The 17232-nt window shown below is 45.2% G+C and overlaps 1 protein-coding gene across 3 annotated transcripts in view; it reads right to left on the reverse strand.

Annotated features, from left to right (window-relative positions):
* Positions 1-17232, reverse strand: part of SHROOM3 (shroom family member 3) — a 115591-nt gene that overhangs the window by 76347 nt on the left and 22012 nt on the right. For all 3 annotated transcript variants that reach the window (XM_053940237.1, XM_053940235.1, XM_053940234.1), the window contains one exon: positions 2688-2842. Coding sequence is in view for 2 of the 3 variants with exons in the window: in XM_053940235.1 (XP_053796210.1) it covers positions 2688-2842 (155 nt within the window). In the remaining variant the exon portion in view is untranslated. The remainder of the gene's footprint in view (positions 1-2687; positions 2843-17232) is intronic.

Genomic DNA, 17232 nt, shown 5'->3' on the forward strand with positions numbered 1-17232 from the left:
AAGCAGAAAGTGTATAAATTCACAGCTTCATGTCTCTCCTCCTGCAAGTTCCTCCCTGGGGACAGCAGGACATTGCACAGGAGTGAGAGGCAGACTGTGGTCCTCATGTACTAAATACTCTGGTGCTGGTCACGTGAGATAGATAATTTTTCTTATTGTTATTTATTTTAGCCTTTTCTCTAGCCCTGAATTTTCCCTGATTTTGCCTTCACATTTCCTTCTTTGAAACTATTCCCACTTTTCCCCTCCATTACACTGATCAATCAAACTTGAGTTGATGAAGACTGATGATGACACATGAGTTCTGACATTCCAAGGGAAGTACCACATCATTGCATCAGCCAGTCTGCAGACCTGCAAGGTGTTGTAATCTACTTTTGCTTAGTAACACGCAGAGAGGCTCACCCTTTAAGTACTAAAAGCTTACCTTTGTCCTGAAATAAAAACCAAGATTATATAGCAATCTGAGTATGCTGTGTGGGCTATGGCACAATACATCTGATTTTAAAAATGTGTGCTTTCTGTCTGGTGTGATGGTTGGCGTCACCCACTGCACCGTTACAGAGAACTTCTGAGGTTTTCATTTGAAAAACAAACAGCTAAACCTTCAAAAACATGCTGACCTGGAATATGCTCTGCAGAGAGCCAGAACCACATACACCAAGCAGACTTTGCTGCTGTTTGTATATGACTTTTAAGGAGTAAAGTCCATATCTGTGGGAGTTGTGTCACCCCATAAGGAAGAGTTTCTGTGAATACTGAGAGCACTGAAAAATTCAGGTTACAAACAGGTCAGGAATTGTTCAAACTGCTGGTACTTGCAGCAAGCAACCCTAATCCACTTCAATTCAATCGTTACGGCAAATTTACAAAAATCAGCACCACAAGTATTTCAAAAATACTTTATTTTCAGATGATGTAGTACTGCAAATCTCCAACCAACCAAATCCAACCCCAGTGGGAAGCAGGTTAGTGCTGCCTTTACCTGGCTTAATGGCTAAACTCATTCTGTCTGAGGCCAAGGTAATCTGCACCCCTTTCCTCTTTTCTCACCATTCTCCTCTGGAATCCTTATTTTATCTCTTCTTACCTTCTAGAAGTGGAGACAAAATCTCTTCTTCTACCCTGGCCAGTGTGCTGAATCTGGCCACTTCTGGTGATGGAGTGACTTAAGAGGAACTTGTGACCCACTGCCCAGGGAGCAGTCAGGACCTCACATTTCCTGATTTTTGCTGCCTTCATGCCAGCACTGCAGGGTCAGCTGGGACTGGGTCAGATTACCTGAAGGCTGGGCTCTTAGCTCTCAATTGCAATTTTCCAGTTCTAAATTTATGGATTATCACTGAGCCTTAAATGTGCACAAAGGATTCAAAGTACCTTGGCAAGGGAATGGTATGTGAATGTAATACCTCTAAAAGTTAATGTGCTTGATCCTTCTGTTAGTGATGAATGAAGCCATGAAAGACTCCCAACCAAATATTTTTCATGTTCACTATAGTAATCCAAACCAGAAAATCATCAAAACCCCTTGCATACTCTTTAAAGAGGGGGGAAAAAAGGTGGAAAGGTGTTGGGAATATAAAAAATGCAGAGAAACTATTGCACTGCTAAACAAACAGGTTCTTTTCCCACAGTTTTGCTAAGGTAGCTTGAATTAAACATTTTGTTCAGTCAGTACAGTTGGATTACAATCTACCTGGCTCAAAGTAAAAACCAAATCCAAAAGGTATTTTTGGAAAACACTCAAATTGCAACCAACTCCTTTTGCAAATCCTTTCCCAATGGGTGCACAAACCATGTAACAGTTCTGTATATGAATATTCAGAATTTGTGGTAAGGTTACCTAAAGATGTTTTAGTTAAACAACCAAATAGAGTCAGCAAAAGCACAAAGTACAGCCCAGAGAGCAGGAGGGTGTCTGAGCTGGTCATACCTGCCCAGCTCAGGCATCACCACTCAGATGTTACTCAGTTATTCCAATGTAGTGATCCAAAATGACACCTTTTGTTTGAGTAAAGACAGCTCCCCAGTTGTGCTGATCTTTACCCAGATGCCTTTTTGGCAAGTGTGGAACTTGAGGACAGAGCACTCCATAAAGTGATACCAGCTATCACTTAACTGACACAGAAAGAAACTGGACATGGCCACAGCAAAAGACACAGAGGTGGCATTTCTGTTAAGGCTTTAAAAAAAATAAACAACACAAATTCCAGACCCAAACATCTTTGATTCAAAATCCTCTGTCACTCACCTGCAGAACACCAAACAGCTCCAAATCTTGATGAGGCGAGTGGAAATCTTTCTGCTGCCACAGCAACAGTGACAACATGCAGCAAATGAGGTAAGAACTACGTACAGAATTGTCACCCTTTTACAGGGAGCCCCAGGCACATGGGAGGAAGATGGGACTGCTTGTACATCACTGAACAGGAATCCTGAAGTGTCATGTGGCAGGGGAGCAGAGAAATGGCTGTGTGACATGCTTGGACATATCAGTGACAAAGGAGTCCCAGAAATATTGGCTGAAAGAACAAGCATTTGCCCTTGGGCTCATGCCTGTGTGCTCAAAACAAGGCTTGTGCTCAGGTTAGGCCAAGCCATAGGCCTCCAGCTGGAGAAGTGAGGGGCATGGCTGGGTCGCCTGTGGGGCAGGAGGAAGGCAGGGAATGATTGTGGCTCTTGCCTACCTGCGGACGACAAGCTTCAGCTTCTTGTAGGAGCCTTTCACCAGGGAGATGGCCTCTCTTCTGGAGCTGCTCAGCTCCACCTCGTTGATGTTCACCACTTCATCACCAGCCTGCAGCTTGGAAGGCAGGGAATCTGCCTTCCCTCCCTCTTCGATCTGCATGGGAGAGAAGGGAGAAAGTGAGATGTGCCCGACATGGTTTGGCTTTCACCTGCAGAGCTGAGTGTGTGTTTCTGTTCAAAGAATTGATCTACTCCAAACTCTGCTCTTGGATTAAAAAAACTGGTCTCCCTTTTCCAGCCAGCTCACTCAAAGGTCTGTGCTTGCCACCCCTACATTTCATATAGAAGGGAGCTTGGAATCAGCAGACAGATGAGTTCTGCCAAGAAGCACTGTTTAGAATAAGCCTGGAAAGTCTTTGGTATTTGGAAGCAATGAACTCCAGCAAAAAACAGGCATGGAACGCCTCTTGATAAGAGCACTCAGGCACCAGCCCAAGGGCAAAGCCAGGATTAGAAGAGCTTGGATGTGATTTTTTTTGTTCAAGCTCCCCTTTGGGATCCAGATGCCTGATGAATAACAGCTTCTTTCTTACTGGCTAGCAGCAAAGCAGGAACAGTCAGGGGTAGGTAATTAATGAAGTGCAGCATCTCTGTAGGGTTTTTCAGCTAGGGATATAAAGAAAGTAGATGATTATTTGAATTTTATGAGAAAGTAAGCAGTCTGCTCCAGGCTATGTAGTGGCAAGGCTAGAAGCAGAGTCTTAGGGCACTTCCCTCTGCTTTGTGCAGCCCCTCACATACACGGCGTAGTGACTTCCCATCTGTGTGTCAGCAGAAATACACCAAGTCTGGAAAGAAGTCAGTGACAAGACAGAGGACAAGAAAATCTGGCCCAGGATCTCGGAATTGCAGCCTTCTGCACTCATGCACTCTCTCTGCAAAGGGCCAGGTTAGGCACTGCAAATCCTGAGTTCCAGGAGACTCAGGAGTGCCACCAGCTCCAAGTGCAACTGAAAATTACTTAGACTGCAAAACTTGCCACCACAACATCTGCTATTCAAAGCACCTGGCAGTCCCTGCTCCACAGAGGCTGTGACCTGTGTTAGCAGATGCCACGGGACCCACACTCCTGTGGAGCATCTCCTGGCACAGCAGAAGTATGACTGCTTCCTTCAGGCACTCACCTCCCCAGACATCCCGCTGAGACAAAGAGATGTGGCTGGATTGGGTTCTGCCTCAGATCCAGGCAGGAAGGGCAGCTATTTGCAGGGGTGCGATTTTCGGAGCAGTGGAATTGCACGCATACTTCTGGAAGTTGCTTTTATTTCAAGTCAGGCCAAGCAGTGTGTAATTAAGCCATGCCCCAGACATGTAACTCAGCACATGCAGACACACTGCCCAGCTTTTTACCAGGGCATTAGTTTTGGTGTTGAATGGTGATTTCTCACAGGCAAAGCTGGTCTGTTCCTCTAAACCAAGGAGTTCCAGCCCAGGTACCTTCTAAAATGTAAAATCTGACTTCCCCAAACATCAGCCAATAAAGTCTCCAAACCCCCTACAAAGGGAGGTAGAAATCATTGTCATTCATTTTACCAGGAAGTCATTCCATTGATGAATGAGTTTTTTCTTTTCTTCTTAAGAATGGATAAAACCACAGGAATGAGCCTTCCCATAAAGAGCCTTGTATCACAATTACCAGGAAGGGTGAGAGATGAAACATTAGCCCTTGCTGCCAGTATAAATAAATAACAAACGAAAAATGCAGTATTGCTGCAGTTTATTGCTGCTGTAAAGCAGAACAGGTGGGTATCATTTCAATGAAATACAATAGTGGGGTACTAGGGGTTAGATTAACTTGTGATATAGTCAACAGAAGGGATTTAATGTTTGGTTTTGCTTTATGTTACAGCAGGTATACTGGAGAGAAGTCCTGCTTGGAAAAATATGTTTTGTAACTAATACCAGCTACTTCAAAGGCTGCGGTAGTCATCAGAAGCATTTGTATTAATTTGTGCCTGGATGAACCCTAACCTTAAAAAAACCAGCAGAATCATGATCTGTGCTTTATCATCTAACAATTCCAATTGTAATCATATAGTTGAGGTTTTTCACTTCACAGGAACACCGTTTTAAGGTTCTCTTTGCAACTACATGCACTAGACCTTCCTTTTTCTCCTTTTTCAGTGAAAATGGACATTTGGACTCTTCCATATTCACCTTTCTAAAGAATGTGAAATCAAACACTTTCAGGGAAGACTAAACCCAGCAATACTTCTGATAATGCTGATAACGTTATTAACTGCTCTGAAAGAAATCTTTCTTCAAATCCTCATGCATTCCAATTTATCCCTATGCCAAGGGCTCTTAAACTGCAGGCTGCAAGGCCAAGCAGCCAGCCACGCTACCAGAGTAAAGGATGCCTTGAAGGAACGTTTGTTAGCACGAGTAGAGTCATCTGCAAGTTACTCCAGAGGCTGAAAGTGAATTGTTTTCCTCCTGTGTACTTAAACTGTCCACAAGCAAGACCTAAAACCAGACCCACATTCTGCCTTTGGAAGCTTTTGATGGCAGCATCAAACCTGTATTACTTACGGATTTAGAGAGACTATAAATGGAGATGTGGACTTATATTTTATTGTTGACACAGTTCTCTCATCTATTACTAACGTGTTTGCATTCTCATCTGTCATCTACCCAGCTGGGGTTACCTGGATACAAATTCCTGAAAGTTCCTGGAAGAAAACATTCACAACAGGCCTGTGACCTGTTACTACTGCTCAGAGAAGCAAAAAAGGCAAAAAGACTCATAAGGTTCCATCAATAGTCCAGAAACAAGGCCTTGTCTCCCAAAGCAAAGCTCAGATGCTCCATGTCCATTCTTCCTCTCTGTATGCCTCTGAAAATATTTGTGTTTAAGGAGTGGTGATATTTCATTGGAAGGATTGTGTGATTCAAACAAAACAAGCTGCACTATAAACACAAAGCTCTATCACAGTGTAACAATTATCAACAAAGCAAACAAACCTCAACATGCAGGTAACGTGTTTAAATGAACACCTGCTTCACTGCACGAGGGTGCCCAGAGCCCAGGATGGGGTGTGCTGGAGGCACAGAGTCGAGGATGGGAGCTGTGTGCACACCGTGCAGGCCACAGCAGCCAAATAATGCCGGGCCAGGACCACTTCTGCCTGTGGTTCCCTGCTCTGACCAGCCTGACTCGCCCTGTGCGCCAGATCCCGAGTGAGCAGAAATGGGAAGGAGAATTTTCCAATGTTCCCTAAATCCCCAGTGGATCTCAGTGCTGTCACTCAGCCAGGGCACAGCCAGCACTGCAGTCTGCTGTTTTCAGTGTGCAAGCGGAGCAGCCATTGCCAAAATCACCCTCAATAATCACTTGTGGCAAAAATACGATGGCAATAAGCTACAGAACCTCGTGAAAGGGGCCAATCAATAGCCAGCAAGACCTCTTATGGTTTATTTAAGCTGAGAAAAACAAGGTGAAATGCAGCCACCAAACCTTGTGGGTGTAATGATTGTCACTCATCCATCAGGAGCAGGAGCAGCCAGCAGGAGCCAGCCAGGGACTGAAGTTTTTTTCCCTTTTGGCTGAATTAAGGCAACTGCTCTGCCAAATCAAGTTATGAGAGGTGACTCTAGCAAGTATATGGTGGAGGAATACCTGAAAATCAGTCTGGCTTTGAACCTTTGGGGCTGAATTCAATGGCTGGTGCTTACTATAGGTGCTGTGAACAGAGCCCAGGCAGTGCCAGGAGGGGAGAGCAACCCCTTCTCCTTGAAATCAGCAGGAGCATCTGTGCAGCAAAACATGTCAATTGACTTGCATGTTGTCAATTGACAAGCATTGACTTTTGTTTTCCATGCCTCCGTTTCCCACCTGGGAAAGGACACAATTGTTTTACTTTGCTCTGTCCTGTCTAATTAATGTGTGAGCGCTCTGTGGGTGGTGATGATCCAGATCCTGGCTCTTATCCCAGATGTCTTTGCAAATCCCTAGCTCCCAGGCCCTGGCCCTGGGGAGAGTCCATGCCAATTAGAAACATGCAACAGCGAAGTATCCCTTTCCAGAGGGTGCTCCCCCACCCATGGACAGGATGGTTCCTATCTCTTGTGAAATCCTATCAAACTTCCATGATTCCAGCATGTCCCACCCACCTCTTCCTTTCTCCTGTTTACCACAAACCCATCTAGCCAATTCTGTCAGGCTCTTTTGGTAGGAGAGGACAAGAAGCTCCCTGCCAAGCTGGCTTCTCCTAAAATGCACCCACTTCAAAAGGCCTCCACAGTCTCCTCGGGCTGACGCAAACTCCAGTCCTGCCGTTGTCTTTTCTGCAGTACAGCCTTCCATGCCCACTGCCCTTTGCTGAAAATCCCAAAGGCCACCCCTGGTCCTGCTTTGCATGAACATTCCAGACTATTTTCCTGCATTAGAGGAGGCTTCTTGTCACTCAATAGATCCTGCAGGAGACTTCAAATCCATGTGTTCCCCCTTTTTTTGGCTTACTGTAAAAGTAAGAAGTTGCTTAAGCAGATCACCAAGGATACATAAGACTTACTACTGCTGCCTTTTGTTTGGCTCACTATGGTTACTGTAGGTTTGGAGAACATTGGCTAACTGAGAGCCTTTCTTGGTTATTTTAAATAAGTTTTCTTTATTTATCCCTCTCTTCCCTTTCTTCTAGGAGCTTTTGTAAAAACAAATTCTCTGCAGCTCTTAGGATGGATTATTCCATCTTTTGTGTCCTTTCTATGATGGTACGTGTGATTCCTAAGCTGCAAACTTACTTGCTCAAGTTTCTCAACAAAAAAGAGGAGCAATCAAGCAAAGATGTGTGCACACTGTATGCAGTTGCACAGGTGAGAGCAGAGCCACACAGTAGGTTAGGACAGTTCCTGGGGGACACCTGGAGATGCCCTGGAAAAAACAGCAAGCCAGCATAGCAGGGTGTTGACAGAAGCAGCAGCAATTGCAGTGTCAAACTACTGCCCTTTTTGTGTCAGGTATTATAATGATGGGAAGAGAAGCATCACATATGAACTGCTGGAGGTGTCTGTTCAGAATTCCTGAGCTGCTGAAAAAGATTTTATAGGAACCGACAGGGTGAAAGAGGAAGTAATTTTCCCCCATGAAGGAATAGAGAGAGGGAGCTTTCTCTGATGCAAGGAGTCCCTGACTTTCCCAGGAGCAGCATTACAGAAAGATGTTCTCTGCTTTAGACCTCTTGTTTTCAAGTATTTTACTGGAACCATTTCCATTCTTTCCAGTGGTAAGATGCGTTTCTGTTGAATCTGGGGTTCATCTCTTCACAAGGTCATCAGCACCAGTGCAATGTGAGGGAAAGGGTTAAACCAGAAAATCTGGCTGTATTCACAGCAAATTCAACAGCCAATGTTTTAGTCACTTTTCAGAGCCCAGACTAGAGCTTCAAACTGGGAAGACTGGGATGTTTCATTTACCTGTCCACTGTGAGATGTAGCAGAGCCACACCAGATCATTTGTGCATTGCAGCCAGCGCAGAGCAGGGCACGCATATTTTGGCCTGCTCAGAAAACTCACTGAATTGCTGAATTGATGTGGGCTTTGTGTGGGAGATTTTTAATCCCCTGTGGAGTTCAGAGATGGTTCTCAGACCTAAATACAAAGTTGCAGAGCTGCTGAATGTCTCCAGAGGATATGGTGCTCCCCTCGTTCAACCTTAATGCCATGTCACAACTGGGGGGCAGTGACATGCAGCAGACAGAAATTCCTCCCCATTGTCCCCAACCTCTGTGTCAGCGTGACAGAGCAGTTAAGATAATTCAATCAAGAAATAGTTAAGTCAAAGGTCTCCCCCTGGAGCCATGTCTCTGTTGGATTTCCCCATCCCTAGTGCATACATGCATCTCAAGATAATTCAGCTATTGCCATTAACTCTAATCTAGGAAAAGAGTTTTGAAAATAGTTATTGTTTTATGCTTCAGCTAAGCAAGGAAGGCATTTTTCTCATAGTGTTCCTGCATTGTTCTACAATAACATTGCTGTTCCCAAGTACAAGGCATAGTCGTGTGCAAACTAATTTATGCCAGGTGATCATAGAAGATTCATATTGAATTACTTCACCTTGAGAGGCTGAACTTTATTCAGTGGAAGAACAAGTCAAACTCCACAGTTTTGAAGGGTTAGCAGTGCTCTGAAACTTTTCCAATACTTTAAAGTAAATCTGTTCTTTAACACAGGCAAAAGAAGGCATTTTCTCCCACACTCAGCCTGAACATGTTAATGAACACCCAGGATGTTAGTGCAAGTGGTACAGATGGTACAGTGACTGTGGGCACCAAAGCTGCAATCCAGCTGCAGATATGCCAGTGGGATCCGTGCACGAGGGATGCAAGTTACTGACAAGTGGTGAGGATTCAAGATCATTCCTAGGACTGCCCTGCAAGCTCCAACACTTCCACACCTTTCCATTTCCTGTGTGATTGTTTCTTGTCCTGGGAGCAAGGTTAATCTCAGCAGCCAGCCCCTCAGCAAAAAGTGGCAAGAAGCGAATGGAGAACAGATTGCTGGCTTGGACTCCAAGAGATAAGGAGACATGCCTGGATGAGTTTGCGTCTGACTCCTCTTGGCAACTCTAAATTCCTAAGCCAGTGGAGGAAAGAAGGCTTAGCTCTTAAGATAATTTTCCACCTTCTTAAGCACAAAATTGTTAGGCTCCCACAGAGATTTCTACATTTAAAAGAGGAAGGGGCAGGGAAAATCAAGTCTTTTTCAATAATGCACAAAGAAAGATGGGCCTGTGATGCAGTCCAGGATCTTTTTTGTAACAAGAGGCAAAACTAACAATACATTTTCTCCACCCCTCTTCGATTATACAAGACAAGGAACTAATCTATGTTTGCTGTGGGTAATGCCTCAAGTATAAGGCTTGGTACAAACACCTCATCATGGACAATTCCTGCCCCAAGCTCTCCAGGATCAACGGGCAGGTTTGACAAACAGAGAGATGGAAAACAGATGTGGAAAAGCCGTGATGATCAAGCAGAGAGGCAGCACCAAAATCGGCTCTCAGCTACACATGGGTGACATATGGATTGAACCTCCCAGCAGGGAGAAGAGCAGCTGCAGGACAGGGCAAAGCCAGCTGGTTCTCAGCCAGCATAAATCCATCACCAATGCCTCTTCCTGCCTTTCCCTCCTGTTGCTTACAGCCTACAGCAAGCAGGCATGGCAAGGAAGACTGAGGTGCACCCAGGTCAGCTGCAGAACAGCGATACCAGTGCAGGTGCAGAGCCGTGCTTGCCCTTTGAGGGACCACTTTGTCCTGTTCTTCCTCTGCTTCCTGCTTCCAGCTCCAATCCCAGCCTGCAGAACACACCCTGCCTGTGCTCCTGGGAATCAGAGAGCCTTACTTCTCTCCTTACTGTTTGGTTTTTGCAAACAATCCATTCCAAGCATGCCACAGAGGGTATAGCACCAGGTGACATAAATACTGGGGCCTGGAGCACGTTAACTTGATCCTGTTTGGTCTGCGGTGATTATCGGCCGATATCAGCTCAAGGGGCTACAAGAACTCATTCCCTGTTCCTCTGTTGTAACTGATACAGCTCGCCCCTCTCCAGAGCACACAAAGCCAGTGGCTGCACATGGCTAAGAGTTAATATTTGCTTTACAAAGGGAGAGTTAAAAATAGCTGTTTGCCAAAGTGTCTGCTGGAAAGGTCTCTGCTCTGCCCCAAACACACCCAAGTATTCCTTCTTTTCACACTGCTTTGCCATCCTGCCCCTAACCTTACAGTCCTTCCTCACATTTCTCACAAGGTTTCAGTAATTAAAAACCCATTCCCTACAACATTTTGACAGCAAGCCTATTACAGCCTAGGCAAGAGGCTGTCAAACTTGTGGCCACCCAGCATAGGAGACAGCACTGCCTCACAGCTATGGAGTCAGTGGCACTCAGTGTTCCTCACCCAGTGCCACGCATCCCTCAAAAATGGAGATAGGCCTGTGGAAGCAGCTGTAATTACTAAAACTGAGGTAAGGTGCTGTTCAGGGACTGCCTGAACCCTACGAATCTTAGGGTATACAGTCAGTGGCATTAGCTGTTCCCTAATTCTTCCCACAGGCACTTGTACAGAGCACACACACCATCCCCAAACAGCCCTTGGTGGTTGCAGTGTATCCCTCAAACTATGGGATGCTACGGACTACCATTCGCTCACAAAAAAGTTAAAGGTGCAAGAATTGGCCCACCTAAAAAATGCCCTCTTTGGCACTGAGTGCAATTGGATCAGTTTAGGAACACATGGTTACTTTCTGCTGTTGGCAGATTCTTTTGCTGTGCACTGCACAGCCTTCTGTACCTTCTGTCCCCTCCCCCTGGCCACCCTTACCGTCTAGGCAAGCAGAGCAGTTGGAGATGTGTCTGTAAAAGTGCATTTGTTCCCTACTCCAAGGACAACTGTTCAAGGTTTGGGAAAGCCAACCCTAGCGTCACAGGAACAGCCACAGAAGGAAATTCAGTCACTGCTTTAATCTCCTAAAATCAGGGCACAAACAGCAATGTGCCCTTCTCTACAGGATGTTTAACAAATTTTCCCAGACTTTTGTATTACTGTTTTTATACTTGCTTTTCTGACCTATATTGCTGTAGCCCCCTGAGGCTTGACAGGGTGACCAACTGCCAGGAGACTTGTTTAGGATTGTCTCATTTTGGGGTAACTGGAAAATATTCCCAAGTAAGAAAATATGGCTGAGATGTACACACCTGGGATCAGTTTGGAGGAGAAAGGAGACAATGAGCAGCTCTCAAAGGACAGTGGTCAAGGGTTTTTTTCATCACATGATTAGGCAGTGAAGTTCCTGCCTTGGCATATTGGTCACATGGATTCAAAGCAGAAATGTCAAGAAAATCCACCCTGCAATCAGGTAATTCCATAAATTAGGTGAATCTAAAGCTATGGGATTTTCTGGGTAGTGGAACAGGTAGTACTTATCTTTCCTGTAGACAGATCCTTGGCCCCAGCATGCCCAGTTACTGCTTTTGATGTTTGCCACTTCTCTTTCCCTTATTTCTCTTCCCCAATATTAACACTTCCATTATACCTATTATAAATAGCAATAATGATAGTAATGAAAACAGCAGTAATCATCCTCAAGAACTCTCCTTCCATTAGCTAATTTGACCTTTCAACACCATGGGGAGACAGCAGGAAGTATTGTTCCTAAATTAGAGAGGAATAAAAACAGGAGCCATGTTTATGTAACTTCTCCAGGGTCACAGAAAGCACCACACAGCAGTTCTGGAGTTGCACTCCCTGCTCTGACTGAGGTCACGCTGCACTGATACCAAACCAGACTCCTCACCCTGAATATTCCATCCACATCCCCAGCACTGGAGCATTTTCTCTCACATCACTCTTCCCTTTCCTGCTGAGGGAGGAAGTGCTCTTGCATGTCCTTCCATCATTATTTCTGGTTTCCCACTTGTCTCCACAGCTTTAATTCTCCTCTGTTTGCTGTGGTTGTCCTCTCCCTCATGATGCTATCATTTCCCTTTTTACCTTTTGCCCTTCTTTATTGTGCTGTTCTTCCTCCCTGAGCCCAGTAATACAAACCATTAACCACTAAACAGTCTATATCTGAGAGGAAATAAAAACAGCTCATGCAGCAGAGCCATGCTTGATGAACCGACTGGAGCTCTTGCCAGGATTCAATAGCTGATAAAGGGATTTAGGTATGCACTTCCCCCTCATTTTAATGAGAATCAGACATCAACATTTTTAGTCACTCTTTGAAGATCAAAGCTTAGAGCAGCCAACAGCAAATAAAACTCAGTAGAACATTCAGAGATGTGTCCTTCAGGGCAGGAGAATACTGTTGGCATCCTTAGGGATGAGCAGGAAAAGCTAACAGACTTTGCAGAAGGAGCTGAGCCGGCTCACCCCAGCATCTTGACTCAGTGCCAGGTCACACCCCCTGCACAATGCCACAGCCAAAGCTCCCCTCGGACAGAGAATGGACGGCAACAGTGCACGGCTCAGAGCGACGGTGCTGGGACAAAAGAGGAATTTCACAGTCCAAGCCATTGTCATCACATCACTCTTGGCAAACCCTTTCTTCATTCCCCCAGCCTTCTGCAATTATTAAAAGTTCTTCTCAAGTGAATTTAGTGCCATGAAAGATGCCAGGCTCATAGCCCGGGAGATTCCTTTTCTTTGCCTACAGATCAGCTTGTCACCCCTCCTCCCTGCCACCTTCTTCCCAGTTTCTTTTGTCTCCAAGGAAGACTCGTCCTCCGAGATCTTCAGGGATGGTCAGCTCCACAAATCCAAGGGCAGCAGCTAGTTTTATAGAATGAGCATTTCTATGTAGCAGGCTATCCAAATGGAAAAGAGCACGGGAACTGAAGCGCCTGTTCTTGCTCTGGCCGCGTGGATGTCTTGAAGTGCTTCCTGGTCTTCCCGAGAGCAGGAGAGAGATGGAGAGCAACACGTCGCATCTCCCTGGGAGGGAGAGAGATACCCAACCCTGGCCGCTTCGGCCCTGCAGTCACTATCCCTGTCCTCTGCTGCCACCCCGCGGCTGCTCCACATTCAGGGAACAACTGCTTTTCCATGGAACTCATTTTGGAAATGAGTGGAAATAATTTTTCAATTATTGCTGGTGTTGTGAAAATAGAGCAGTGCTGCACTTAAGCCACAGAAAATATCTGAAATGTTCAAAGGCAGATGCTTGAATCAATTTTATTGTGTGGGAAAGCAAGAACAAACTGTTTAAGAAGGGGTATTTAGCTTATTCCTCAATTTAAATTCTGAAAACTCAGGCAGGCTCATCAGGAAGTGCTGCAGTCCTCTGTCTATGTAAAAATAAGAGGAAAGGGATCCTGACCCTTTCAGCTTGTCTGGCTGATATCTTTCAATGCTTCCCACTCTGCCAGACATGATCTCTGAGGTCTCTTTTTCCTGATAGTATCATTCACCTCGTGGCTCAGAGCACATTCCCTATGAGTTTCTCCTGAAAGCACCTTATGCTGCTAAAAGTTATTGAACATTCATGTTTATAAGCACTGAATTAATTTTGTTTGTGCTCTGTGTCAATTCTTTCACTAATGCCCAAAAGGCCCTGAAATTCCCTCTCCACATGTCAGCAAAAATGCCTTTAACCTGCATGGGAGGGTTTTTCACCAGCTCAAGACAATGCTGGAGCAATCTGGAAACTAAGATGCTAAGAGCAGGCTTAGCTAGTGATTAACAAGGCATTTCATAGCATTCCGGGAAATTTCTTGTTAATTTTATACTGCAGATACTGACATAATCGTACAAAAAACTGCCAGGGTGAGAGAAGAAAGGCATTTGTTCTCTTCTGCCTTTAAAACAATCCCTTCAGATGTGGGTGACAGGAACAGGTGCTCCCTAAACCCACTCTCACATTCACATGCAGCACCTCTCCCTCTCTTTGCCTGAAGCCTCTGAAGTAGCCACATCCTGCTTGGAAATGTCTTATCCAGACATTTAGGAAAGGGAATTTATACCTGCATTTCCAAGCTTATTCATTTACCAAGCCAAACACTTTTTGGCAAAACTATTTTTAGCTGCAGTAGACGCACAGATTAATTCAGCTGCAGTTCAGGTTGAGGCAGGTCCAAGTTTCCAGAGCTGTCAGGTGCCACGGGAGTGGATGAGGTAAACAGACCTGTAAAAACACCAGGCACATTGTCTGCTGTCTTCCTCCTTCCTGCATTCTTTGGATTTACACCTTGCCCTGCATCTCCAGGGTGACAAGTAAATTCCTTTCTAGAGGAAGGGTTTCAAATTGTTGTTTTACCATATTGTTCCAGGGACAAGTCTCACACAAGCACCGCAAACACAAATTGAACACACACATTCCCTTCTTGCCTTCCCCATTTCCTGATTTCTCACAGTTCTCTCCATGTTTGGGGTTGTTTTTAGTTTTTTTGTTTGTTTGGGGTTTTTTTTTGTGGTTTTTTTTTTTTTTTTTTTTTTTGCTGCTCTTCTGTTTCCAAAAATGTCATTGAAAATAAACTGACAGGACAAACAGCTCCGAGTTTCCCACTAACAAGGGCGATGTGAAATGATGTGTTTGGCTCTCGGCAGTGAAAGGCCCTCGATGTCAGGGAAGAACTGGATTACAAAGATTCCATACTCCAGTTTTATATCTGTCTCAAAATGAGCCCTAACTCATGCATCATGAGAAGGCCATTTGGCTCGCTGGCCTCCTCTCTTCTTGCATGTAGTGCCGGGTTCTGGAGGTATTGTTACAGACACGTGGTGATGATGAAGCTGAGTACAAGGAGCCCTTAATATCCAAACAGTGCATGGCCTTTTCCATTTTATTACCTTCAGCCTTAAGCATTGAAAAATCATATTCCTGCCTCACGCTGTTTCTACAATGCACTGGAAGCTTTACCCTTGCATCCCGGGGTGGGAGGAGGAAGGAGAGGAGCAGGAATAACTAGAAAGGAAGGGAATGTGCCTGCTAAAGCCAGCCACTACACAGAGGCCAAACGGCATTTCTTTACTTGCCCTAGCTCCAGGGGATAAGGCAGCAGGCACATGTTTTTATAAGCTGAATTATACATTAATGAAAATCCCAGGACATTCCTGTAAGAGTGGAGGCATTAGTGGTAGCTGGGACGCTGGCCAAATTCCAGTGAAGGTAACTACAGTGTTTCCCCATGGTCTCCCTGCCACTTCAGTGAATGCGCTCAATTGTTTCAGCTCCAAGTGGCTCCACAGCATCTCTGGGGATGTACAGTTCTCTGGGATAACATTCTCACTTAAGGAATCTTGGTGGAATTTAAAAATAGGTCCTGTGAATGATGACAATGTCCTTTCTGGCAAACAATTTTGCAACAACAGCTTTGAGACAAACAAGCTGCAGGAAACTTGAAGATTGCATAAAAGTTCCAAGAGGAAAGAACAAAAAGTTCACTGGAAACCTCAAAGCAGAAATGCTGAGGCAGACACTGCTCTGTTTGGAATTAGTTTAATTCATATCCTTCCAGGGATTTCAGTATATGCCTTTTCCATTTCACGGGGTTTGGAGGAATCCTATACAGAAGCGTTACCGAAAGGTAAGGCTTTATAAAGGGAAGGCCTTGCAATGTGGCTCTGGCCTGGTACTTAGGCTAAGGGGAAGGGAACTGTGGGAGAGTGACTCAGCTGGAAGGGAGGGATGTGAGAGATGTGCTGCATGATTGCCGTGTGCCCACATCGTGTTCACATTGTGCTGTGTGGTGGTCGGTTCGCTTGGGCTTGTTGTGCCTTAAAACTACATGAACTGATAAGCGGCTAACTGCTTAAAAAGGCCGGGTTTTGGCAATAAAGAGCACTCCTTTGCACTGCCTGGTGTCCCTGTGTCACTCATTATCGCAACACAGAAGGATTTTTTCAGGGAAAAAGCCCCTCTGTAACAGGGTTTGGAATGGATATTTCCTTTGCTATGGCTACAGATGGCCAGCAGCAACCCTTCCTCCAGGCTTCCACATTTTTAAAGGTACTCTCTGAGGAACTGTCTGTATGTGAGTTGGTGAAAACCAAGCACTGCCTTGTCTGTATCACAGCAGACTGCGGTGTACTTGTGAAAATCTTGGATAAGCTTTGAAGACCAGCTCACGTTCAAAGGGCCTGGCAGGAGATTTCCACCGGGAAAAGTGACAGCAAACCTTAAGGCTGTGAGTGTGAGTTTCCAGCTGTCCCAGCAGAGGCTTTGGGGAACACTTGATAGTGAACTGCTGCTGTTTGCCCTCACCCTTGCCAACATAATAATTAAAAATGTACAGTGCTGGCCCTTTGAAAAGCTGCACAGAGCACCAGTTCCAGTAAAATCCCAGCATCTGTTCCTCAAGCTGAACTAGGAACAGAGCCAGCTGACTCTTTTAGTTGAATCTCCCTTTTGCTGACAAGACAGACCCCTGGATTTCAAAGCCTGAGCAGTTTGATTCTCTCCTGCATTTTGGCCCTTACTGAGGTCAGGATTAACGCCTTCATTGCATGGAGAGACAAAATACCAAGTATGAAAACAGCACAGTGATCAGTGGCCTCTTGGCTTTTCCTGTCAGATCCTAAAGATCCCTATTAAATTGCAGATGTAATTCTGTGCTGGTGTTTGTCTTCAGAGCTGAACAGTGTGCAATGCAGGGATGGAGTCCCTCCTCTCTACTTGCCACTGGCATTGTCACCATTTGTCACAAGAACTGCTAAGTCTGGATGTCCATCTGTGGGGAAGCTGGTTTTAATCAGTGATAGAATCTATAAACCCCAGCCATGGCTTTCAGAGGAGCCCAGGTGACTGCGGCCAGTGCATGATCTCAGCGATGTTTTCCACCCAGCCATCCCTGTCCTGACTGATTAACTGAGAGGGGACTGAAGGAGCAGCATGCAGTACTTAGCTAATTACACTGCCCGAGGCCTTTTGTCCTGCTGCCGCTGGATCGCCTCAATTGATTCTTTCAGGACCTAAACAGCTTTGTGGGCTGCATGCCTGGCAGAATAAGGTCTTTTGTCATACTTTAATGAACGAAAATGT

This window comes from Vidua chalybeata, chromosome 4, assembly GCF_026979565.1.
Source record: "Vidua chalybeata isolate OUT-0048 chromosome 4, bVidCha1 merged haplotype, whole genome shotgun sequence".
Lineage (NCBI taxonomy): Eukaryota > Metazoa > Chordata > Aves > Passeriformes > Viduidae > Vidua > Vidua chalybeata.